The sequence below is a fragment of the Ammospiza nelsoni genome, chromosome 6 (assembly GCF_027579445.1).
Source record: "Ammospiza nelsoni isolate bAmmNel1 chromosome 6, bAmmNel1.pri, whole genome shotgun sequence".
NCBI classification, from domain to species: Eukaryota; Metazoa; Chordata; class Aves; order Passeriformes; family Passerellidae; genus Ammospiza; species Ammospiza nelsoni.
Window position 1 is genome coordinate 62,747,731 of NC_080638.1, and position 24,972 is coordinate 62,772,702.

Here is a 24,972-nt window from a genome sequence, read left to right on the forward strand (position 1 = left end):
TTCAGCAGATCTCGTGGAGCAGCAAGGTTTTCCTCCCTTTCCCTCTGCCCCCTCTGCCCATTGCCACCTCCGAGGTGCCACCAAATGCCACCATTCCCCAGGGGAGGGCCATCCCAGCTGGGATCTCACCAGGCAGAGGAGCTGCTGGCCCCCTGGACCTCCCAATTTCCCTGGAGAGCCGTGGAGGTGTTTGAGCTTCACAGAAAAGCCACATTTTGGCACATTTGGGGAGCTCCTCAGAGGCTGCAGATCGTGTCCAGCTGGCCTGGACCCTGCTCAAAGTCCTAATGGTTTTCCATGGCCAGGCAAAGGACTCCTTCCAGGGGCTGGAGCCAGCCAGCTGCTGCAGCCAAGGGGCAGTGGCTCCTCCAGATGCGGCCCCAGAGCAGTGACACCCCTGGAACAGCCAGGCTTCCATCCCAGCACCAGTGGGAGCTGCTTTCCAGCGTGAGCAGTGGGTTACACCCTGCAAGGATGGGACCACAGTGACAAATCCCTGTCACTGCATAGGGTGGAGGGTGTCCAGCTGCTTCCCGTGTGAAGGATTCCTGCCGGGAATGCCATGAATGTGTCCCTGATTTATTTCTCTCGACAGCCTAACGGGGCTTTGACACTCCCCCCCTCGTTATCAGGCATTCCTGGGGCATGGCCGTGCCTCGGGACAGCTGCAGCCTCCAGGCCAGGGAAAAGGGGAAACGCTCCAGGAAGCTGCAGCAGAGCTTTGGGCTGCTCCCAGCCCGGATTTCCAGGAGCACTCATGGAGCGCAGCTGGCGGGATTTGAGCTCTTCCTGCCCCCCACCGCCACCGTGGGCGCTCCCACCCCGGCCCGAAGGCAGGGAATTGGGAATTCTCCTGGATCGCTGCAGATCTGGAGATGATGGATGGTGGCACAGAGGAAGGATAAACAGCGCTGACCCTGCGTGCGTGGGGGCCGCTCGCTGACCCGGCCGAGCGCAGATTTTGGCCGGGGGCTGCCGAGTGTTCCCCCCGCGGCTCCCGGGGGATGAGGGTCGCGTTCCTGCCCGCCTCGGGGGAGCGGGATCCGAGCGGGGAGCGGGGAGCGGCCGGAGCCTCCCGCCCAAACCGCGACCCCCGCCCCGACCCCGGCTGGACGCGGGGGCGCTGGGGCGAACCGGGGGGAATGGGGGCTCCAAGAGGAGGGGGCTGCAAGATGGGGGTCTCCAAGAGAGAGGGGTTCCAAGATGGGGGGGAGTTTCCAAGATGGGGGGGGAATCTCCAAGATGTGGGGGGCTCCAAGATAGGGGAGTCTCCAAGAGGGGGGGTCTCCAAGATGGGGGGCTCCAAATGGGACTCTCCAAGATGGGGAGGCTCCAAGAGGGAGGGGCTCCAAGATGGGGGGGGGTTCCAAGATGGGGGGAGATGCAAGAGCGGGGGTCTCCAAGAGGGGGGGGTCTCCAAGAGGCGGGGGCTCCAAGATGGGGGGGTCTTAAAGAGGGGGGTCTCCAAGAGGGGCGTCTCCAGGATGGGGGGCTCCAAGAGGGAGGGGTTCCAAGAGGGAGTGGCTCCAAGATGGGGGGCTCCAAGATGAGGGGGGGGTCCAAGATGGGGGTCTCCAGGAGGGGATCCCCCCCCTCATTCCCGGGATACCCTCTCAGGACACCCCCGCTCCCCCCGGGATGCCGTTACCGGGGGAGGGCGGTGGGGGCCTCAGCCCCGGCCGGATTTTGGGTAAGATCTGATTGGCCCAGGCCGGGGCCGGCCGCTGTTGGGCCCCGCCCCCCGGGCTGCTCGCTGTCCCGCCCCGCGGGGCCGGGGTCGCCCCGTCCGCTCCGTCCGGCTGCGCTCGGCTGCTCCCGCTCGGCTGCTCCCGCTCGGGGCTCCCGTGGCCGCCGCGGGGATGCGGGCGGCGGCGGCGCTGCTGGCGGCGGTGCTGGCGCTGGGGGCGGCCCTGCCCCGCCCGGGGCTGCTCCCGCACGGCCCGGCCCGCGGCGATGCCCGGCTCCGGCCCGGCGACGACGAGAGCTCCCCGGGGCTGCTGCTCCGCCGCGCCCTGCGCCTCTACGGCCGCGCCGCCCGCCGCCTCTACGTGAGTGCCGCTGGCCCCTCGCCTTCCCTGCCCTCCTTCCTTCCCCCCGGCCGCTCTGCCCCTGCCCCGCTTCCTCCTCTCCAGCATCTCCCCCTGTCCCTCCGTCTTCACTCCGTCCGTCTCTCCACCCTGTGTCCTTCCATCTTCACTCCGTCCATCTCTCCACCCTGTGTCCCTCTCTCCTTCCAGCCCTGTCTGTCTCCGTCTTCCCGCTCTGCTCCCCTCCGTCCCTCCTTCCCTCTGGCTTTTCACCCCTCCATCTTTCCATCCTTCTTCCCACTCACCCCCTTCCTCTCTTGCCTTTACACCCCCGCCTCCTCCTCCTCCTGCCCGCCCCTGCCCCTCCATGTGCACCTTCGCTGTCCCGCCGCACGTGTTTTCTCCATCCATCCATCCATCCATCCATCCATCCATCCATCCATCCATCCATCCATCCATCCATTTCCCCCTTCCCGCGGTCTCCAGCCCGATGTCTCCGGAGGAACAAGAGGGCTTTCTCCTCAGTTTTCTCCCCCGCAGCTGTTCCCCGGCCGCAGCTGGGACAGCCCCCGAGCCGCAGCTCCCTGGGGGATGCAGAAGCCCGAGGTCTTTGTTTTCTGCCCGGCCCGGATGGGGCCACGCGGCCTCGGGGCTCTCCCTGCCCCGAGCAGGGATGACAGGGCCAGGGGACAGCAGTGGTGGCACCTCTGCAGCTCCTGAGCGCCCTGCACCGCTCTCCCTGCAGGTGGGGACCAACGGGGTCATCTCCAGCCAGGATTTCCCCAGGGAGACCCAGTACGTGGATGACGATTTCCCCACGGACTTCCCGGTCATCGCCCCCTTCCTGGCCGACCTGGACACCTCTGGGGACAGAGGGAACATCTACTACCGCCAGGATGACTCCAGGGACGTGCTGGACCAGGCTCTGGGATACATCCAGGCCGGCTTTCCCCGCTCTGCTGCCGCCTTCGTGCCCACCAACGCCTTCATTGCCACCTGGGAGGAGGTGGGCGCCTACCAGGAGCTCTCCCAGGACACCGAGCCCTCCACAAAGGTGAGGCCCAGGGCCTGAGCTTGGTTCCCATCTGAAGGCGAGGTCAAAGGGCTGAGCTTGGTTCCCATCTGAAGGTGAGGCCCAGGGGCTGAGCTTGGTTCCCATCCTATGTGTCATGAGAGGATGAGTTTCTCTTGCGTGGCACCCAAAATTTCTTTCTGAGCAGCTGCGTGATGGCTCCATCCATGCATCCATCCTTGGGTGAGCACCAGGAGGAACGTGGAGCTCTGCTCAGAGCTCTGGCAGTGGTGGGGCTGTTGGCCAGCAGAGGTTTAGAGGTTGCCTTCATGGCTGGAGGTGCTTGAGCAAGGACATGGAGTGACAGGACAAGGGGGAATGGCTCCACGTTGCTTGGATCAGATGTTAGGAAGGAATTCCTGGCTGTGAGGGTGGGCAGGCCCTGGCACAGGGTGCCCAGAGAAGCTGTGGCTGCCCCTGGAAGTGTCCAAGGCCAGGTTGGACAGGGCTTGGAGCAGCCTGGGACAGTGGAAGGTGTCCCTGCCATGGCAGAGGGTGGAATGAGATGAGTTTCAAGATCTCAACCCAAACCATTCCATGATTCTGATTCTTTTCAGACACAGCTTTCCAGTGCTGGCTAATCTGGCTTTGCAGGGCAGAGCGTGGCTGGGGGCACCCTGGTTTAGGTCGCCCATTGTGCTCCTGACCTTTACTGGTGGCTCAGGGTTGGTCTTTCCTCCTGCCCTGCGCTGATTGCGCTGCTGGTGAGCAACCGGCTCTGGAATTTCCACTGTGGGCTGGTTTTGTGCCTGGAAAACAAGCTCAGAGGTGGCCTGCCAGCTCGGGGGGCGGCCTGTGCTCTCCACCCACGGGGCTGATAGGGCTCCTGCGTGGGTGGACCTCCAGCACACAGTGCCTGTCCCTGTCACATCAGGCCGATGACATGCTGAGGAGGTGACAGCGATGCTCTGCCAGCTGCAGGGACTCCAAGGAGCTGAAAGGGATGAGCTGCACTAGGAAAACTCTGGTGATGGGCACCCAGAGCTGGGTGAGGGGTGCTGGGCTCTCCCCCAAAGCCCAGCAGCAGCCACCAGGTCCCCAAGAGCCACCAGGAGCCATCCAGGGCCTTCCAGCAGTGCCTCGCTGAGAGGAAAGCCAAGCAAGGCAAGAGGCTGAGGTTTGGAAGGAGACAAGGCACATTTTTTCCTCTCATTTAAAAGTTGGGAAAGCAGCTGAAGAGATGCCATCAGGGGCCTCACAGCGACCTCGTGGCCATCGAAAACGCAGCCTCCTCTTCTTTGCTCTTCCCCGTTGTGGTTTTTCCCCCCTCTGAGAAGTTTTGGATCGGGCTTTAAAATGAAACCGGTCTTGTTTGGAAACGAGGAGCTCCAGGGAAAGCTCCTGAAATGCAGCTTGTGCCTGTGCTTTGCTGAGCTCCCCCTTCACCAAAACTGCTAAAAATCTCCCCAAACACCACTTTTGTTTTTTTTTTTTTTTAATTTTTTTTTCCCTGACCAAATGTGGTGTTTATGGAAACGCTGCCCTCCTGCTGCTCAGCACCAGGACTGACTCCAAAACATTTCCCCCTGCCCTGGAAAGTCACAGCTCTACTTTTTGAACCCCAAAAGTAGAAAACTGGGTTAGGGTGGAGAGCAGAGGATCCCCAGACCCCCTTTTTGGGGGTCCTGCCTGGCTGGGAAGTGGCAGTGCCGTGTCCCCTCCAGCTCCTTGGGACATTCTCCTGCTCCCTGCAGTGACATTTTCCCGGGCTGCACAACGGGACAAGGCTGACCCTGCTTCTGTGGGATCAAAACCTGCCCTTTTGGGCTGGAATTTGCCCTTTGCAGCTCTTTGCTGGGGGCTTCCCCCCCTCCTTCCCTTCACCCCACGGTGCCAGCACATGGATGTCACCCGGCGTGTCCCCCCTGCCACCCACCCCTGCCCTGCAGCTGCTGCTGCTGCGATTTGGCTGCGTGGGGGAGGAATCCAGCCCCGGGGGGGTTATTCCACCCCCCTTTCGGGGTCTCTCAATGCCCGAGTGTGTGACAGGCACAACAAGGCTCTTTATATCCCGCGGGGCCGCCGGGAAACCCAGCGATGCTCCGGGGGCCCTGCGCCCCGAAATCAGAGCGGGGGGAGCCCCCCAGCCTCCCTCCTTCCATCTGCTCTGGAGGGTAAAACTGGAAATTCAGTCACTTTTCCTTTGCCCCAAAATCAGAACGGGGGGGAGCCCCCCAGCCTGTCTCTGCTCCGGGGGGTGAAACCGGGAATTCAATCACTTTTTCTTGGCCCCAAAATCAGAGTGGGGGGAGCCCCCCAGCCTGCCTCCCTCCGTCTGCTCTGGGGGTGAAACTGGGAATTCAGTCACTTTTCCTTCGTCCCAAAATCAAAGTGGGGGGAGCTCCCCAGCCTGCCTCCCTCCGTCTGCTCTGGAGGGTAAAACCGGGAATTCAGTCACTTTTCCTTTGCCCCAAAATCAGAACGGGGGGGAGCCCCCCAGCCTGCCTCCCTCCCTCTGCTCCGGGGGTGAAACTGGGAATTCAGTCACTTTTCCTTCATCCCAAAATCAGAGTGGGGGGAGCTCCCCAGCCTGCCTCCCTCCCTCTGCTCCAGGGGGTGAAACTGGGAATTCAGTCACTTTTCCTTCGCCCCAAAATCAAAGTGGGGGGAGCCCCCCAGCCTCACTCCCTCCCTCTGCTCCAGGGGGTGAAACTGGGGATTTAAGGGAATTCAATCACTTTTCCTTCGCTGGGGCACCGTTCCTGGTGGGAAGGGCTGCTGCTCCCTGCTCGCAGCAGGAGCTCTGTGGGGTTGGTTTTTGGGAGATTGGGATGCCGGGCGGCTCGGGAGGAATGAGGCAGGAGGAGCAGGAGCTCTGTGGAGTTGGATTCTCGGTGTTTTTGGGAGATTGGGTGCAGGAGGAGCAGGGGCTCTGTGGGATTGGTGTCTTGGTGTTTTTGGGAGATTGGGATGCTGGGTGGCTCAGCAGGAGGAGCAGGAGCTGTCTGGGGTTGGTTTCTCAGTGATTTTGGGAGATTGGCATGCTGGGGGCTCACCACGGCTGTGCAGGAGGCGCAGGAGCTGTGTTGGGTTGGTTTCTCGGTGTTTTTGGGAGATTGGGATGTCATGGGGTTGACCAGGGCTGTGCAGGAGGAGCAGGAGCTCTGTGGGGTTGGATTCTCGGTGGTTTTGGAGTGGGTGGGATGTAGTAGAGTTGGTTTTGTGGTGTTTTTGGAGCAGGGGGATGCCGGGTGGCTCAGCAGGGTGCAGCAGGAGCTCTTTGGGGTTCATTTCTCGGTGTTTTTAGGAGATTGGGCGCAGGAGGAGCAGGAACTCTTTGGGGTTGGTTTCTCGGTGTTTTTGGGAGATTGGGATGTGGGGTGGCTCAGCAGGGCTGTGCAGGAGGAGCAGGAGCTGTCTGGAGTTGGTTTCTCGGTGTTTTTGGGAGATTGGGATGCCGGGTAATTTCACCGGGGCTGTGCAGGAGGAGCGGGAGCTCTGCGGGGTTGGTGTCTCAGTGATTTTGGAAGATTGGAATGCTGGGTGGTGCAGGAGGAGCAGGAGCTCTTTGGGGGTTGGTTTCTCCATGTTTTTGGGAGATTGGAATGTCATGGGATTGACCAGGGCTGTGCAGGAGGAGCAGGAGCTCTGTGGGGTTGTTTTCTCGGTGATTTTGGGAGATTGGGATGACAGGGGGTTCACCAGGGTGGTGCAGGAGAAGCAGGAGCTCTTTGGGGTTGGTTTTTGGTGCATTGGGATATTGGGTGGCTCAGCAGGATGGTGCAGGAGGAGCAGGAGCTCTTTGGGATTGGTTTCTTGGTGGTTTTGGGACGGGTGGGATGTCGTGGGGTTGGTTTATTGGTGATTTTGGGAGATTGGGATGACAGGGGGTTCACCTGGGTGGTGCAGGAGCAGGAGCTCTGTGGGGTTGGTTTTTGGGAGATTGGGATATTGGGTGGCGCAGCAGGGCTGTGCAGGAGCAGGACTCTGTGGGGTTGGTTTATTGGTGATTTTGGGAGATTGGGATGTCAGGGGGTTCACCAGGGCTGTGCAGGAGAAGCAGGAGCTCTGAGGGGTTGGGTTCTCGGTGTTTTTGGGAGACTGAGATGTTGGGGGGTTCACTAGGGCTGTGCAGGAGGAGCAGGAGCTTTGTGAGTTTGGTTTTTTGGTGTTTTTGGGGCAGGTGGGATGTCGTGGGATTGGCTTCTCATTGTTTTTGGGACACTGGAATGCCGGGTGGCTCAGCAGGGCTGTGCAGGAGCTCTGTGGGGTTGTTTTCCCGGTGTTTTTGGATCAGGATGGGATGCTGGGTGTCTCAGCAGGGCTGTGCCGGCTCCGGAGCCGCCCCATCCAGGGCTGTGCCCGCGGTGCCCCTGCCTGGCACGGCCCCAAGGCTCGCAGGGCTGGCAGGGCAGGCGGCCAGCCTGCCTATAGCGGGATGTATGGGAAGCTGGGATGTTTTTTCCGCAGGAAACCGAGCTAAAATTGTTCTCAGGGACGAGCAGGGGTGTGGGTTTTCCTCTGGAGCAGGGGGTGTGGGTGGGAGGACGGGAGTGAGGGGCTCCCAGTGCAGGGGTTGCATGGCCGGGGATGCTCCTGGGACAGCCTTGCCCTGAGGGATGGCCTGGCTGTGCCATGGGCTCCTAGGAGGATGCTGAGCACCTTCCCAGGATGTGGCATTGGGGTTTGGCTGGGCATGAGCAGCCCCAGCTCCTGCTCTTCCCCAGGAGGCCTCTGCTTGATCATGGAGTGGGTTGGAAGGGCCTTAAAGAACACCCAGTGCCACCCCTGCCATGGCAGGGACACCTTCCTCTATCCCAGGTGCTCCCAGCCCTGTCCAGCCTGGCCTTGGGCACTGCCAGGGATCCAGGGGCAGCCACAGCTGCTCCGGGCACCTGTGCCAGGGCCTGCCCACCCTCACAGCCAGGATTTCCTTCCCAATCTCCCATCCATCCCTGCCCTCTGGCACTGGGAGCCATTCCCTGTGTCCTGTCCCTCCATCCCTTGTCCCCAGTCCCTCTGAGCTCTCCCTGGAGCCTTCTCCTCTCCAGATGAACATTCCCAGCTCTCCCAGCCTGGCTCCATGGAGGTGCTCTCTGTCTCAGGGCCCTTTTGGGGTGTTTGCACACCCTGTGGTGTGTGTGGGGCTGCCTCTCACATCCCTGCTCCCCTTCCTTCACTGCTCTGCTCTGTTCCTGCCCCTCAGTGCCACCCATCTGCTCTCCCTTTGGCAGCTCAACACCTTCCAGGCAGTCATAGCCTACAACGATGAGGACACCTACAGCATCTTCCTGTACCCCGAGGGTGGCCTCCAGTTCCTGGGAACACGACCCAAGGAGTCCTACAACGTCCAGCTGGAGCTGCCAGCCAGGGTGGGCTTCAGCTGGGGGGACAGCGACGACCCCAAGAGGGACGGGCTCTTCCACAGCCTGGCCAGCAGCGAGCGGGCTCTGAGGGGCCTGGAGAGGTGGGTGCAACCTGGGGGGCCGTGCTGTGGGCAGGGGGAGCAGCATCACCTTCCCCCAGCCCTGGAGCCTTTCAGAGCCTTTCTGGAAAAACCTGGGGAGTGACCTTGGGGTGCTGGGCTGCACCAGGGGCTCAGCCCCACGTGCACAGGGGCTGTATTGGGGTGCTGGAGGGGTGCTGCCACCTTTGGGGTGGCTTTTCCAGCATGGCTGTGGTGATTTCTGTGTGTGCTGTGTCCACAGGGAGAGCAACACGGGGATCCCTGGCGTGTGGGTTTTCCACGTGGGCAGCACAGAGCACGTGGAGCCGGGGGGTGGCCAGGGAGCTGCTCCTGCTGTGCCTCAGAGCCCCCCTGAGCCCCCCAACCCTGGCACTGCCAGCTACACCCACCGTGTCTCCAGCCACACTGCCATGGCCCAGCGTCCCAGCCACGGTGGCCCGGTGCTGCTGGGCTTTGTCCCTGCCAGGAGGGACACCCAGGAGCCCGGAGGGGACGGTGGCACCGGGCAGAGCTTCTCTGCCAACCCCTCCTCCTACAGCTCGGGCCAGCACGGTGTGGGCGTGGAGGAGGACGTGCATTTCAACCCTGATGGTGAGTGGGGACAATGACCCAGTGGGGACAGTGACCCCTAAAAAAGGCCCCTGGCTGGAATTTCACCCCGTCCCAAGGGCTGGTGCTGCTCCTGCAAAGCTGCTGCCCTTGCAGCTCCTCTGAGGCCCATCCTGCTGCCAAGGGAGCCACACAGCCCTGCCTGCTGGGCATGCCAAGGGGAAAGAGGGAGGTCTGGAGCTTGGGATGGGGTGGGAATCTCAGGGGACAGGTCCCAGAATTGGCCTTGCCACCCTCCCCGCCACCGAGCCAGCTGTGGAGCCGCCATGGCACGTGCCTGGGGGAGCAGAGCCCTGTCCCAGCCAACTGTCTCCCAAAAATACCATCAGGAATTTGATCTCGTGCCCTCTGTCAGATCCGTCTGAAATCAGGCGGCAGGTTCCAAACCCTTCACCCCCTCTGCATCCCGGTGACTCCCTTGGGAGCCGCCACCGCCAGCTGGCTCCTTCCCAGCTTTTGGGGCCAAGAAGGCAAAACACCCACCCCGTGTGAAGGGTGGCTTTGTCACCGTGTCCCCAAGCTTCTCCCCTTGTCCCCAGTGTTCACCTACAGCGCAGCCAGCAGAGAGACGTGTGCCCAGCACCACGGGCAGTGCTCCCCTCACGCCTTCTGCACCGACTACGCCGCCGGCTTCTGCTGCCACTGCCGGGCCTCCTTCTACGGGAACGGGCGGCAGTGCCTGCCCGAAGGTACGCGGGGCGGGCGGCGGGCACGGGCGGCCCCTGTGCCCACCTGCCCGCTGCCAGGGGTGCCCATCTCCCCACCCAGGCGCCGTGCATCGCCTCAACGGCAAGGTGAGCGGGAGCCTGAGGGTGGGACGGGCGTCCCTCCGCTTCCAGGACGTGGATCTGCACGCCTACATCGTGGGCAGCGACGGCAGAGCCTACACGGCCATCAGCGGCGTGCCCCAGCCCGCTGCCCGCGCCCTGCTGCCCCTGCTGCCCCTCGGGGGGCTCTTTGCTTGGCTCTTCGCCCTGGAGGAGCCTGGCTCTGAGAACGGCTTCAGCATCACCGGTGAGAGGGGATTTGGGAGGTGTGTGGCTGCTTGGGGTGGGTGGGGGATCAAGGTTCGGGGCAGCTCTGTGGTTTATCCAGTCCCACTCACCTCTTGCTGTGACCCCCCATGCCGGAGTAGCTGGGAAGGACACTTTGGGGTTAGTTTGGGGTTTGGGGTTGTCCCTACAAATGGTGCCCGTTCCCTTTTCCTGCCCAGGCGCTGAATTCACCCAGAACCTGGAGGTGACGTTTTACCCCGGCGGGGAGACGGTCCAGGTCACTCAGACAGCCGAGGGCCTGGGGCCGGACAATTATTTAAGCCTCAGGACACACATCCAGGGTGAGGTGCCATTCCTGCCAGACAACGTCACCATCCACATCACTCCCTACGAGGAGCTCTACTCCTACTCCAGCTCAGGTAAGACCTGTGCCCACCTGCCTTCAGCCCTCTGCACACACACCCAAAACCACCCGAGCCACATCGATGCTGACACCGTTTCTCCCACATCCCTGGGCTTCTCCGTGCCATCGGGCAGCCGTGACATCCTCAGGCCATCGGGAGTACGTGGTGGCGGCGGGCACTGCCAACCAGACCCTGTCCTACCGCCTGCGCCAGAACATCACCGTGGCGGGGTGCCCGCACGCGCGGCTGCCGGCGCGGCAGCGGCTCTCGGTGGCGCGCGCCTTCGCCCTCTTCGACAGCCACGAGCACGTCCTGCGCTACGCCCTGGCCGCCCGCATCAGCCCCGCACCAGGTGAGCTCCAGCACCCACCCCCGGGTGCCAATCTGAGTGCCAGTCCAGGGTGCCAGCCCTCAGAGGGGTGCTGCCATCTTCCGGTGCTGGCTTTGCCCAAAATCAGCCCAAAAGAAGAGTTTTCCAAGCAGTTTGAGGGCAGCGCTGCTGGCGCTGGGTGGCACGGCCATGGTTCCCTGCATGGGACAGCGGTGCTGCAGCACATGGGGTGTAAATGGGGGTGGTCACTCCCTGTGTCTCCCAGGTCTTTTATCCCCCCAACATCCCTGTGTGCCTGTAAGAGTGCCAGGGGATTGCACGGTCAGGACAGATGGAGATGGGAGATCTCTGGAGCCAGGTCATGGAACTTGGGGTTTATTGCACAGGGCCTGGGTGCAGGGCCCTGCTGGGATTTGGGGTTCATTGCACAGGGCCTGGGTGCAGGGCCCTGCTGGGATTTGGGGTTTATTGCAAAGGGCCTGGGTGCAGGGCCCTGCTGGCAGCTGCCAGCCACAGCTGGAGGAGGCCCAAGAGAAGAGAGGGATAGAGAGGATGAGAGGGTGAGAATGTAAAAGAGGCAAGAGAGCCAAAGCATAAGAGAGTAAAAAAGGTAAGACAGTAAAAGGCAAGAGCTAAGAGAGCAAAGTTCCCATTACAGTACAATAAATCATCTTCTGTGTTGAATATTCTCATTCTCACTAACCAATCCAGTACAATATACAAATCCTATAGCATTTCCATACAGCCTATAAGAATCACTACATCACCATACTGTGTTACATTTTAAACCCTAAAACCTCCTCTTTGGACCCCTTCTGCCAAGCTGGCAGGGTCTGCTCTGACCCTTGGGCCTGTCTGCAAGCAGAGGGTCTTGTTTCATCATGTTTCATCAAAAGGGGATCACCTTCAGCTGGCCACACCGTTGTTTTCCAGTTGTTCAGTAACTGAGGGATCTCAAAGCTTGCTTTCATTTCAATCTCACTTATAGCTTCTATATTCTCAAAATCTTTTGCCAGACAATCATATTGATAAGGCTTTCCTGTTTCATCTTCCCCAACGTGTGCCCACAGACGATGCCGAGAATCCCGGGGTGAGCCCGTGCCACGATGGCAGCCACGCGTGCGAGGCGCCGGCGCGCTGCCAGCCCGGCGCGGGCACCGAGTACACGTGCGAGTGCTCAGCTGGGTACCGTGGAGATGGACGGGGCTGCCGAGGTCAGCAGGGCTGGGGTTGGATGCTGGGGGGCAGCTCTGGTGCCCACAGAGCCAAAGGTCCCTGGGGAAGCACTCCAGGAGCAGACAAAAACAGAAGGGAAAGAAAGGAGATACAGGAAAAAAGCAAAACCAGTTGAAAAATAATTCCTGCGTTTCATAAATCCAGCCAGCTTTGTTGTTGCTTTCCTATCACTCCAAGCTTTGCACTGCAAATTTATCTTCCAATTTTAGAGTCCCTTTCTACAAGAAGCTGCCCAGTGCCAGTGAGTTGCACTGCATAGTGATGATGGCAAGGAATTTGAGGATCCTGCCTTTCAATAAGGAATAGGTTTCTCTCTCCTAAAATCCCAGGTTAAGTGACCAATCTGATCACCTCATTTCAGGAGAAGGAAACCGAGTTTTAAACCACAAATACTTGAGAACATTGGTGTGCCGTGAACAAACGCTTCTTTGTCACAACCATACACCAAAAGCGATCTTGCTCTTTTTTTTCCCTCCTATTTTGAGCTGATTAGAAAGTTAATTCCGTAGCTGATTAGGTTTGGTGACAGACATGGGATGGGCAGCGTGGGGCAGGATATTCCCTGTCACACCACGGGCAGCCAGACCATGAGGATGGGGGTGTCCCACCACCATCGGGGTGCCTGGTGTCTCCTCTTTTCCCCAGATGTGGATGAGTGCAGCAAGGGCCTGAGCCAGTGCGGGCCCTTCTCCGTGTGCCTGAACGAGCCGGGCAGTTACCGCTGCGAGTGCCGCGGCGGGTACCAGCCGGCGGGGGACGGGCGGGCGTGTGTGCGTAAGTGCTGACCCCACCGGGGTGTGCCCCTCTCCCGTGCCCTATGGAAGTGCCCTGAGCACCCCTCCCGTGTCCCCACAGCGCTGGCACCGCCGAGTGACCCCTGCGAGGCCGGGCGGCACCGCTGTGCCCCGGGGGACCGGGCGCGGTGCCTGTCCCGTGGCGATGGCCGCGCCGCCTGCGAGTGCCTGCCCGGCTACACCGGCGATGGCATCCACTGCTCCGGTAAGGCGGGCACGGGAGGGACCCCACAGCGCAGCTGTTGGGGTGTCCCTGTCCCTGCTGATCCTGTTTTCCCCTGCACAGATGTGGATGAGTGTGCTGAGAGCCCGTGTCACCCGGCTGCCATCTGCTACAACACCCCCGGCTCCTTCTCCTGCCGCTGCCGGCCCGGCTACGCGGGCGACGGCTTCCAGTGCACGTACGGTGAGGTGCCCGCCCAGCCCCCTGCCCTCCCTGCCTGGCACAGCTTCCCCACTCAGCCCCGTGCCCTCCCTGCCTGGCACAGCTTCCCCAGCCTCATTCCCTGCTCAGCCCCGTGCCCTCCATGCCTGGCACAGCTTCCCCAGCCTCACTGTCCCCTTTTCTGGCTTTCCAGCAGCAGAGGGGAACCCGCAGCGCCTCACGCCGTGCCAGCACGAGCGGATGTACCCGCGGGAGGTGCCACCCCTGGGCGACGGCCACGTGCCCCAGTGTGACGAGCAGGGCCGGTACCGGCCCCTGCAGTGCCACGGCAGCTCCGGGCACTGCTGGTGTGTGGATGCTGCAGGGCAGGAGATCGCTGGCACCCGGACAGCGCCGGGCACCACCCCACCACGCTGCGGGAGCCCAGGTCAGTGACACCCTCTGGGACTGGGTCCTTGGGCATCTGGGTGGTGTCCCAGTGGCTCCCCACTTTGGCCCAGCCACCAGCAGTGTGGGGACAATGAGGCACAGTGGATGGAAGGGAGTCATAAACTAAACAGCCATAAACTAAAACTTGAGAGGTTTCATCTCAGCATGAGGGAGAATTTCCTAATGCTGAGGGTGGCAGAGCCCTGGAAGAGCTGCCCAGGGTGAGTGTGGAGTATCCCTCTCTGGAGATTTTCCAAACCCACCTGGACACATTCCTGTGTCACCTTCTCCAGGTGACTCTGCCTTGGCAGGCAGGTTGGACTGGAGGATCTCCAGAGGTCCCTTCCAACCCTAAGGATTCTGTGACTCTGTGACCCTCTGCCCAGTCACCCTGCTGGGGCTTCACTGTGGGCAGGGTGCTGCCAAGTGGGTGCATTGAGGGGCTCCTGGGTGTTTAGGGTGCCCTGGCCCATTGGGTTACAGTGTTTGTGGCCACTGTGTCACCTCCTGTGTCAACTTATGATGGAGGCAGCAGCTGTGGGGTACTGAGGGGGCTGGAGTGGGGCAGGTGCTGGTAGACAGGGGACAAGTGATGCCAAGGTGCCACGTGGCTCCAGAGGAGCTGGTGGCACCCCCTGAGGCCAGTCTGGGGGTATTTGCCACCAGCAGAGTCCATCCAGCAGCTGACGCCGTGCGAGCACGCGCGGATGTACCCGCGGGAGGTGCCACCGGGGCCGTCCCCTGTGGGCGATGGCCACGTGCCCCAGTGTGACGAGCAGGGCCAGTACCGGCCCCTGCAGTGCCACAGCAGCTCCGGGCACTGCTGGTGCGTGGACGCCGCCGGACAGGAGATCGCCGGCACCCGGACGGCACCGGGCACCACCCCACCTCGCTGCGGGAGCCCAGGTCAGTGACACCCAGGGGGGACAGGGGACACAGGGCTCTGCCCAGCCCTGAGTCACCCCAATAGCGCGGTGACTGTCACCGTCCCTTTGCAGAGCCCACGGAGCGGCCCCCCAGCATGTGCGAGCGCTGGCGGCAGAGCCTGCTGGAGCACTACGGGGGCAGCCCCCGCGGGGACCAGTACGTGCCGCAGTGTGAGCCCAGCGGGGACTTCGCCCCGCTGCAGTGCCACGGCGACAGCGGCTACTGCTGGTGCGTGGAGCAGAGCGGCCGCGAGATCCCGGGGACGCGCTCCGAGCCCGGCACCACGCCGCCCTGTAAGCGCCCCAAAGGCACCCTGGGCACCCCCAGCTCTGGCATGGAGCTGAGGGGGTGACGCTGAGCCATCTGTGTCCCTTCTGACACGCCAGGTCTGCCCAGTGTGGCCCCACCCAGCGTGCGGCCCGAGCCCCGGCCCGACGTGTCCCCTCCGGCCTCGGGGACGTTCCTGCTCTACGCGCAGGGCCAGCAGATCGGGTACCTGCCCCTGAACGGCACCCGGCTGCACAAGGAGGCTGCCAAGACCCTGCTGTCCCTGCATGTACGGTACCCGTGGGGTGGGCAGGGGGTGCAGCAGCACCCAGGGGGGTGGGACAGGCTGGGGCCCTGGTTTCACCTCTGTCTGAAGTGCTTGTCAGGGTTTGAGGGGTCACCTCCTGGGCACCTTGGCTGTGCTGGATGCCTTGGTGGCACTTTGGATGAGTGACAGGATGAGGAGGCTTGGCTTCCCAATGACGGAGGTTATTGGGATGTAATTATTGACTGGGGGGTGGGGAGGCCCTGGCAGAGGTTGCCCAGAGAAGCTGTGGCTGCCCCAATCCCTGGAAGTGTCCAAGACCTGGTTGGAGCAGCCTGGAATAGTGGAAGGTGTCCCTGCCCATGGCAGGGGTGGAACTGAATGTTCTTAAGGTCCCTTCCAACACAAGCCATTCTGGGATTCTATGGGTTCTATTTTCACCTCCCTCCAGCCATCCCCAGCAGAGAGAGAGAGGTCTCAGACAGGTCCCAGACCTGGGACTGCTCACAAAGATGCTCCCAGAGCTCCCCAGGGTTGGTTTCAGCCTGGATTTCCAGCTGCAGGGCTGGCCTTTTTCCTTCCTTGGACTCCCCTTGGAGCCTGGCCATGTGCCTCTCCAGCCAGGCCAGACCAAGGCAGTGGAATGCTGGAATCTGGGCCAGGACCCTCCCTGCTCCCTGGGGAAGTGAAGGACTTTGCCAAGTATTCCCTCTCCCCATCCTGAATGTCATTCCCCAGGCTGGCTTCGCTCTTGGAGCACCCTCTCCTTCAGGCAGAGGGTTCACATCCATCTGGATGTGAGCTGGCTAAAATCCTCTGCTGAGGAATTCAGCTGGGAGGGTGCAGTGGGAACAGAGCAGAGTCTTGCTGGGGAAATGGGATTTGAGTGTCATTCCCACTTTCAGCGTGTCCCAGGCAGCTCTCAGTGCCAGCTGATGGGCTGAGGTTCCTCCCTGAGCCTCCTGGCAGGATCTCACCCCGTTTTTCCCTCCTCTCCTGACCCTGGCAGGGCTCCATCGTGGTGGGCATTGACTATGACTGCCGGGACAGGATGATCTACTGGACTGACGTGGCCGGACGGAGCATCAGCCGGGCTGGGCTGGAGCCAGGCTCAGAGCCAGAGACTATCATCAGCTCAGGTGGGCTCCTGTCCCCAGGATTTGTTAAAAAATATGGATGTTGATCTAGGACCGATATCCAACTGTGATGGACAAAAACTCTTAACAGTTTAGAGTTAGAAAGTGTGTGTTCATTGTGGGATAGCTCCCAAATACACACCTCAATTTACAGGTGATTACAGAGCCCTTTTATCTGCACAAGTGTTGAGTACCCAAAATACAAATCCATATTCATAACTTTGGTACATCTCATTCCCAGTATGTATATTGATCTAGTACTGATATCCAAAAACTCTCTAACAGTCTAGAGTTGTAAAGTGTGTGTTTATTGAGGGATAACTCCCAAATACACACTGCAATTTACAGGTGATTCTAGAGTCCTTTTATCTTTAAGTATATAAAAGTATCTATATAAGAGTATCTACAAGTATATAATAATATTGAATACTCAAAATACAAATACATATTCATAAATTTGGTACATCTCATTCCCAATATGGATATTAATCTAGTACCAATACCCAAAAACTCTCTTACAGTTTAGAGTTAGAAAGTGTATGTTTATTGTGGGATAGCTCCCAAATACACACTGCAATTCACAGGTGATCACAGAGCCCTTTTATCTATAAGTATATAAGAGTATCTATAAGTATTTAAGAGTATTGAATACCCAAAATACAAATGCATATTCATAACTTTGGTACATCCCATTCTCAATATGGATATTGATCTAATACCAGTATCAAAAAACTCTCTAACAGCTTGAAGTTAAAAAATGTGTGTTTATTGTGGGATAGCTCCCAAATACACACCCCAATTTAGAGATGATTCCAGAGCCCTTTTATCTATAAGTATACAAGAGTATATAATACTATCTATAAGTATATGAGAGTATATAAGAGTATCTATAGGTATATAAGAGTATTGAACACCCAAAATACAAATCCATATTCATAACTTTGGTACATCCCATTCCCCACCCTGTATGGTAATTAGTTCAAAAGCCATTAAGCATGCACAGTTTGTTCCTTGAAATGGGTGGGTTGTCCCTTTCATGGGGAGGGGTCCCAAAATGAGGAAGTAAATGAAGTCTTCCTCGTTCTGACCTTTCTGCCTTTTCAATGCAAATGTGACAAATGAACCCTTGGTAGAACTCCCATTCCCCATCTTCAATTGGTTTCAGAACAGAGGAGGCCACAATTGTCTCATGTTCCTAAAAGCAATTTATCAGTTTCTATATTCTTCATTAAAACCCAGCTCACCAAACATTGTGCTGACAAGCAATCAGTTATTAGTTAACTACTAACTCTTAACTTCATCAAGGCCTTTTATTTTAATTTATTTTAATTAACTCCAATAAAGCTTATCTTAGCTCCTCTAAAATCTCTAAATTCCTTAAAGTTTATGTCTCACCCAGTGTCACCTGCCCTGAGCCACGTCTGCTCTTCCCATCCCAGCTCCAAACTCCTCCCATTGGTGCCTTTTTGGGCTACCTAAAAACAGAGCCCAGACAAAATTTAGGCAATAAAAAGCAGTTATATTTATATTTATTGAAGAGCCTTCAGGTACATTTCGGGCAGACAAAGCCCATCCAGGGGCTACACCCAAAAATGGACAGTTTTCACACTTTTATAAGTTTGGTACATTTGCATATTGGGGGTTAATCTTCCAATTACAGCTTCAGGTACTGAAGTCACTTATTGGAATGTGCCCTTTGTTGATGGAGTGGCAAAACCTTAAAAAGGAAATAAGTCTATAAGTTTCTCTCCTCAATGAGGTGAGAAGACATCTCATAGGCCTGGGGGACTTCACCTCAAACTTAAGGATGGCTAATGGGACAGAAGCCAAAAAGTCCACCCTGGGCAATTTACTAGAAAAAGAAGAGAACAAAGAAACAAATCACTTTTGTGAAGTGTTTTACCAGGAGCAAGGACCTTTTGCACCTGGCTTGTTTTTTCTCTGTAAAGAGCTTTGTTATTTTGCCTTTTTTTGAAACTTTTATTTTTCCAGCACTGCAACAGAAGCCATCCTGCTGATTTTATGCCTTCTAAGGTAGCTGAGCTATCTTGGGTGTGAAATAGATCTCTAAAAGCTTATGAGACCTGGCTTGAGGAGACCCATATTTCATTATTTACCCCACGTGTTGAATTTGTAGGCATCCCCAACATGGGAAGAGATGAGAATCTTGACTCCATGTTTCAGAAGGCTGATTTATTATTTTATGATAGATATTATTTTAAAAGAAAATTATATATTAAAACTATACTAAAAGAATAAAAGAAAGGATTTCATCCTGCTAGCAAGGAATAGAAAGGAATGATAATAAAATCTTGTGACAGACCAGAGAGCCTGAGACAGCTGGACTTTGGCCATTAATTAAAAACACAACCACATGAGACCAATCAAAGATGCACCTGTTGCATTCCACAGCAGCAGATAATAATTGTTTACATTTAGTTTCTGAAGCCTCTCAGCTTCTCAGGAGAAAAAATCCTTATGAAAGGATTTTTCATAAAATATGTCCGTGACATCCAAGTTTGCTCCCTCCCCAGCTCCCTTTTGTTTAAATCTCTTGGGGCCTGAGTCAGTGAGGTGTCCTTGAGGAATTGTGTCTGACCAAAATTGGAAAGCAGCAGCTCACACTGTATATGTATTTTAGAGTTTATATGTCGTTTATACACCAAAGAATTACAAGATTACAAGTGTGTCACAGACATCTTTTATGAAAAATCCTTTCCTTCAGATTTTTCCTCCAGAGAAGCTGAGAGGACTCAGGAACAAAATGTAAACATTGATTATCTGCTGCTGTGGAATGCAACAGGTGCATCTGTGATTGGTCTCATGTGGTTGTTTTTAATTAATGGCCAATCACAGCCCAGCTGGCTCAGACAGAGAGTCTGAGACAGAGCCTTTGTTATCATTCTTTCCTATTCTATTCTTAACTAGCCTTCTGATGAAATCCTTTATTCTATTCTTTTAGTATAGTTTTAATGTAATATATATAATAAAATAATAAATCAAGCCTTCTGTAACACGGAGTCAGATCCTCATCTCTTCCCTCAACCTGAGACCCCTGTGAACATGGTCACACAAGTACATGAAACATTTAAAAGTTAAAACCTTAAGGCATCACCATCCTCCACCTTTGGGCTGGGGGTGCCTGAGGGCTCCCAGAGCAGCGTTTACCCACCCTGAGCATTTCCCCCCCATTTCCCAGCAGGGCTGATCAGCCCTGAGGGCCTGGCCGTGGACCACCTGCGCCGGGCCATGTTCTGGACGGACAGCGGGCTGGACAGGATCGAGCGCGCGCGGCTGGACGGCTCCGAGCGCCGCGTGCTCTTCGACAGCGACCTCGTCAACCCCCGCGCCATCGCCGTGGACCCCGTCCGAGGGTGAGCACACAATCCCCCACAGGGAGCTTGGGCTTCGGGCTTTGTCTTGGTTTGGAAAGCCAGGTGTTTGCTAAGGAAGGCAGGAGGCTCCCCTGAAATGGAAAATGTAAAACCCCCGACCTGTGATGGTGTTCACAGGGGTCTTAGACCCTCATCTCTTCCCTCATCCTGACTCCATGTTTCAGAAGGTTTGATTTATTATTTTATTATATATATTATATTAAAACTATACTAAGAGAGTAGAAGAAAGGATTTCATCAGAAGGCTGGCTAAGAATGGAAAAAGAAGGAATGATAACAAAAGCTTGTGTCTTGGACAGAGAGTCTGAGCCAGCTGACTGTGATTGGCCATTAATTAGAAACAACCACGTGAGACCAATCACAGATGCACCTGTTGCATCTCACATCAGCAGATAATCAGTGTTTACATTTTGTTCCTGAGGCCTCTTGGCTTCTCAGGAGGAAAAATCCTAAGGAAAGGATTTTTCAGAAAAAATCTTGGCTACACCCCCCTTTTTCCGAATTGCTATAAATTTTAAATTAAGGGGCTCTCGGGAGAAAAATATGGGAGCAGGAAATAGCAGTTCTTGAATAGGGAAGAAAATAAAAAGATAAACAATGCAGTGAACTAAACCAACACTGTCAGAGTCAGAACCCAACCTGACACCCTGTGGGTCAGGCTGTTGGCAGCAGTCCCATTGGAATTGTGGCTCAGCCCTCCTGCAGCGTCAGGGCTGGTTCTGCTGGAGCAGGGATCCTGGAGAAGGGTGCAGTCTTCCTCTGGAGATCCAGGGGAAGAGGGAAATCCTCTGGGAAATCCAGTGGAGAAGCCGTGCTGGTGTTCCAGAATCTCCAGATTATATCCAGGCAGGAATGCTTGGCTGCTGTTCCAGAATCTCCAGATTATATCCAGGCAGGAATGCTTGGCTGCTGTTCCAGAATCTCCAGATTATATCCAGGCAGGAATGCTTGGCTCCTCCCTCTGGGCTCACATCTGCCAATGGGATGCTGTAGTTCTTATCAGTCATGCAGGGACATTCAAGAGCTGTTATCAGCAGGTGTCTCCCTGTGGTGGTGTTTGTAGGGGTCTCAGGATGAGGGAAGAGATAAGAATCTTGACTCCATGTTTCAGAAGGCAGATTTATTATTTTATGATATATATTATATTCAAAGAAAATGATATCTTAAAACTATACTAAAATAATAGAAGAAAGGATTTCATCAGAAGGCTAGCAAGGAATAGAAAGGAATGATAAAATCTTGTGACTGACTAGAGAGTCTGAGACAGCTGACTGTGATTGGCCATTAATTAAAAACAACTACATGAGACAAATCAAAAATGCATTTGTTACATTCTACAGCAGCAGATAATTACTGTTTACATTTAGTTTCTAAAGTCTCTCAGCTTCTCAAGAGGAAAATCTTAGCAAAAAGTTTTTTCATAAAATATGTCCGTGACATCTCCCCAGTTGTTGAAGAGATAAGTAGAACTGCCTGCTGAACAGAAGACAACTGCCATACAGATGGCAAATAGAATACAATTTGCTTGGCAATCCAGGACAAAGGTGCAGAACTTGGCCTTGCCAAGGCTCCTGTGGACACCCTGGGGGGGGGCATTCCCTGGTTTTGGGAGACACAAGAAGTGATGTGGCCGGAGGCTGGGTTTTGGGGTATTGTTTCTTATCAGTAAAACAGTCTCACTGCTGTGAGTTTGCAGCTTTTCATTAGAAGGCACAAAATGGCCAACAATCTCTTGCTACAAGGTCTTTTAAGACTAAACCACCCAATTAAGAGCTGACACCTGGATTATTTTCCCTTTTAATCCAATAACTGATCCCACAGAGCCCACAACGTGGATTTTTCCACCCAGTAACAAAATGCCACCCAAACCCATGGAGAAGGAGGAAGAAGAATCATGAAGAAGAAACCCTGTGCCCTCCATCTTGCTTCCATCCCCAACATACTAAAAATCCCAAAACCTCAATTTCTCACCCAGTGACACACCTACACTACTCTCCATAATCTATTTCACACTTTTGTGGGTTCCAGTCTACCTTGAAGTGTAGGAAACTTTCTCCATGAATGAGGGTCAAAGTGAGTACTCCCCTGGGAGTCAGAGCACCCCAGAGCAGACAGAGAAATATTTCCAGTGCCCTGGGTTTCCACATCCTCCCTATTCCCTGCCTGGCCCTCATCTTTGTACTGCCCCAGGCCCCTGGGCAGAGAGAAACTCAGACTCTCCATGTGTGGGTGCTGGGACAGAATCATCTCACCACGGGGCTGAATTGAACATCTGTGGATGTTATGCAAAGTTCCTTTTTGCTTCCTTACCCTGGACTGTGTGAGCAGCAGTTCAGCCTGCTGCAGGCCCCGTCCTGACCTTGTCCTGTAGGAGGGATTGGCTCTGCTCCCCAGCCCCTCTTTTTATTGAATTATTTGAGATCTGGATAAAGCTGCTGTTCCAGTATCAGGATGTAGATTATTTTGAAGAGCTGTGCCTCCAGGGTGCTGTTGGGATACAAAATGTGCTGCTCCTCAGACTCGCCCTCGTCGAGGAGCCGCAGTTTGGGTCATAAACATGTCTGATATCGTTCTGCTTTGTTTGGAGAGGTTTTTTTCCTAATCAAATAAAGATGGTTCAGGCACTGATAAGGGAAAAACCAGGCCTTGCTCCTGGCAAGAACCAGGATAATCTCCCACTCCTTACTCTTGTGCCCTGTTTGTGCATTATTTCCCAAGCAACCTTTACTGGACGGACTGGAATCGTGAAGCTCCCAAAATCGAAACTTCCACTGTCAATGGAGCCAACAGGAGGGTTCTGGTGCACACAGACATTGGTTTGCCCAATGGCCTGACTTTTGACCCCTTCTCCAAGCTGCTGTGCTGGGCAGACGCAGGTAATGTCCCCAAGGATGGATCAGAGAAGGTCACACTGGATCTCAGAGGAAAATCCTGGGTGTCTTCAGCTCAGTGCTACCTGTGGGCTCCAGTGTTGTGCCAGATTGGATTTTAGGAAATATTTCTTCATAGAAAATGTTGTTGCTCAGGGCAATGATGGAGTCCTTGGCGCTGGAGGGATTTAAAAGCTGTGTGGATGTGGCACATGGGGACATGGAGCAGTGGTGGCTTTGGCAGTGCTGGGAATGGCTGGACTTGATCTTAGGGAGTTTTTCCAACCCTGAATTTTATGATGCTACATCTTCAGGCTGAAAAGCTGTTTCAAAATGTAATAAATCAGGAAAGGCTCTTCCCTCAGAGGGTGCTGGCCCTGCTCAGGCTCCCCAGGGAATGGGCACAGCCCCGAGGCTGCCACAGCTCCAGGAGCTGCCAGGGATGCCCAGGGTGGGATTGTTGGGGTGTGCTGTGATCCTTGTGAGTCTGTGAAATACCAAGAACATATTTAGTGTGGCATTTCCAGTGGGATGGGGAATATTTTGTGTTGGAACAGGCACCAAGCACCTGGAATGCACATTCCCGGACGGCACCGGCCGGCGCGTCGTCCAGAGCAACCTCAACTACCCCTTCAGCATCGTCAGCTACGCCAACCACTTCTACCACACGGACTGGAGACGGTGAGCAGGGAAAACCCCACGCCCTGCACGCCCGGGAATGCTCAGCTCCCCTCCCTGAGAGGAATGCCAGCCTGCTCCCAAACCCTGGAGCCTCCCCAGAGCTCTCCTGGATCTCCGAGCGCAGCTTCAGCAGCACCTGCTTGTAAATCTCAGCACGGAGGAGTTGTTTAGACACAAGCGCAGCTCCCTGGGAGGGATAGAAACAGTGGTTTGGGTGTTTTTTTTTTAAACTGAAACTTGGCTGAAGTCTCTGGATGTAGATGAGGTCCAAGGAAAGATCCTGTCCTCAGCCGTTCCCTCCAGCAGCAGGAACTCGCCTCTCTTCCCACTCCAGCTGGAAGCTCTCACAGCTCCCAGCCAATCTTGGGTTACAACAAACACTTAAGGGCTTGCCACGCTTGGAGGAGACTCTCAGGGAGATAATCTCTCCTTGGAAGGCTCTTTTCTGTGGCTGCATCACCACACAGAAATGCACTGACTGAGCTGGAGGAGGATTTTATGGAGCAAATTTCTTTCCACTTGTCCTGCAGGTGTTCAGAGCAAGATTTTCAGCTGCCTGTTCTAAATATGGGAAAAACCCTTAAGTTTCACAGGTGAATAAAACACTTCTTCCCTTTTTTTTTTTTTTTCACCAGGGATGGGGTGATAGCTGTAAATAAAGAAACAGGCTCCTTCACTGATGAGTATCTCCCAGAGCAGCGATCCCACCTCTATGGAATCACAGCAGTTTATCCCTACTGCCCTGGAGGTAAAATCCCACCCAAACCCCATCCCCTTGTGAATTCTGATAGCCTGAAAAATCTCCACTTCACACTAAAAATCTCCATTTCTCCCCACAGCCAGGAAATAGTAACTCCATTTTCAAGGGAACGAGGATCTTTGCACCCAGAGGAATTTCAGACCCAGAGAACTGTCGCTGCATACAAGGGGGAGAAGTCCCTCACCGAGGCCAATGAAGTGCCCTGCTTTCCTGCAAAAGATTTTCAAGTATTTTTTATAGTTATACCTCAAGACTTTACTACTGTATTTTTATACCAAATGGAAAATGTTGAGATATCACCAAAAAAAACATCCTGGGAAGCTCAAGCCATGACTTGAACTCTTGCTTATGCAAGATTTAAAATGTAGCTTTTTTTTTACTCCAATGTTTTATTTTATTTTATTGGAAGAATGGATTCATTTTTCATAGTTTTGACAATCTGACCAAGAGGTCTTTTTATCCAAAAATAAGAAATTAAGTGCCTATGGGAAGCTGTGGATGCAGTTAATTACTGGGTCTAATTAACAAACAGCCCTGAAGACAGAGACTGTGTGTGCTCCAAAATCCTGCAGAACAGGGATGGGATGTGGCAAAGGCATTGAAGATTTTCCAGAGGATGATTCTGTGTTTTCACCACTGCCTCCATGCATGTCTTTTAGTATTTATATTAGAAGAATATGCTAGAATTGATCTGTTCATGCTTGTTGGGTCTTCCAAGTGCCTTCCTAGACCTACCCAGTGTAGACCAATACATGTTCAGAAATACCAGTTACGTTGTAATGCTTCACTTTTTCTAAGTTACTTCAATAATTGAATAAAAAAGGTTGGTTTTAAGTTGCCCTTGGGATACAGTTTTTCACTATTTCAGTTGTAGGGGAATATTTCAGCATGCCAGCCAGGAGCAAGCTGTTCCTAGGGCAGGACCTCAGGAAAAGAAGATTTTATGTAACATTCCCCTCCACACAAAGCCAAACACAATGAAA

The 24,972-nt window shown here is 55.3% G+C and overlaps 1 protein-coding gene across 1 annotated transcript; it reads left to right on the forward strand.

Annotated features, from left to right (window-relative positions):
* The first annotated feature begins 1,859 nt into the window (after positions 1-1,859).
* Positions 1,860-24,836, forward strand: NID2 (nidogen 2). Its single transcript, XM_059474835.1, has 22 exons — positions 1,860-2,048; positions 2,773-3,081; positions 8,274-8,506; positions 8,748-9,097; positions 9,655-9,804; positions 9,884-10,129; positions 10,329-10,529; positions 10,648-10,866; positions 11,916-12,059; positions 12,727-12,855; positions 12,937-13,080; positions 13,162-13,281; positions 13,454-13,687; positions 14,359-14,595; positions 14,688-14,909; positions 15,003-15,172; positions 16,158-16,287; positions 19,487-19,658; positions 22,397-22,554; positions 23,106-23,229; positions 23,865-23,977; positions 24,069-24,836. Exons 1-22 carry the CDS (start codon positions 1,860-1,862, stop codon positions 24,077-24,079), a joined length of 4,005 nt encoding a protein of 1,334 aa, XP_059330818.1. The 3' UTR covers positions 24,080-24,836.
* Positions 24,837-24,972: the final 136 nt, after the last annotated feature.

Excerpts from the sequence above, each read along its gene's own strand:
- NID2 (XM_059474835.1), top strand. The coding sequence starts at position 1,860 with ATGCGGGCGGCGGCGGCGCTGCTGGCGGCGGTGCTGGCGCTGGGGGCG. Across the intron at positions 13,688-14,358 it reads ACCACGCTGCGGGAGCCCAG|AGTCCATCCAGCAGCTGACG; the intron begins GTCAGTGACACC and ends TGCCACCAGCAG. Across the intron at positions 23,230-23,864 it reads TACCACACGGACTGGAGACG|GGATGGGGTGATAGCTGTAA; the intron begins GTGAGCAGGGAA and ends TTTTTTCACCAG.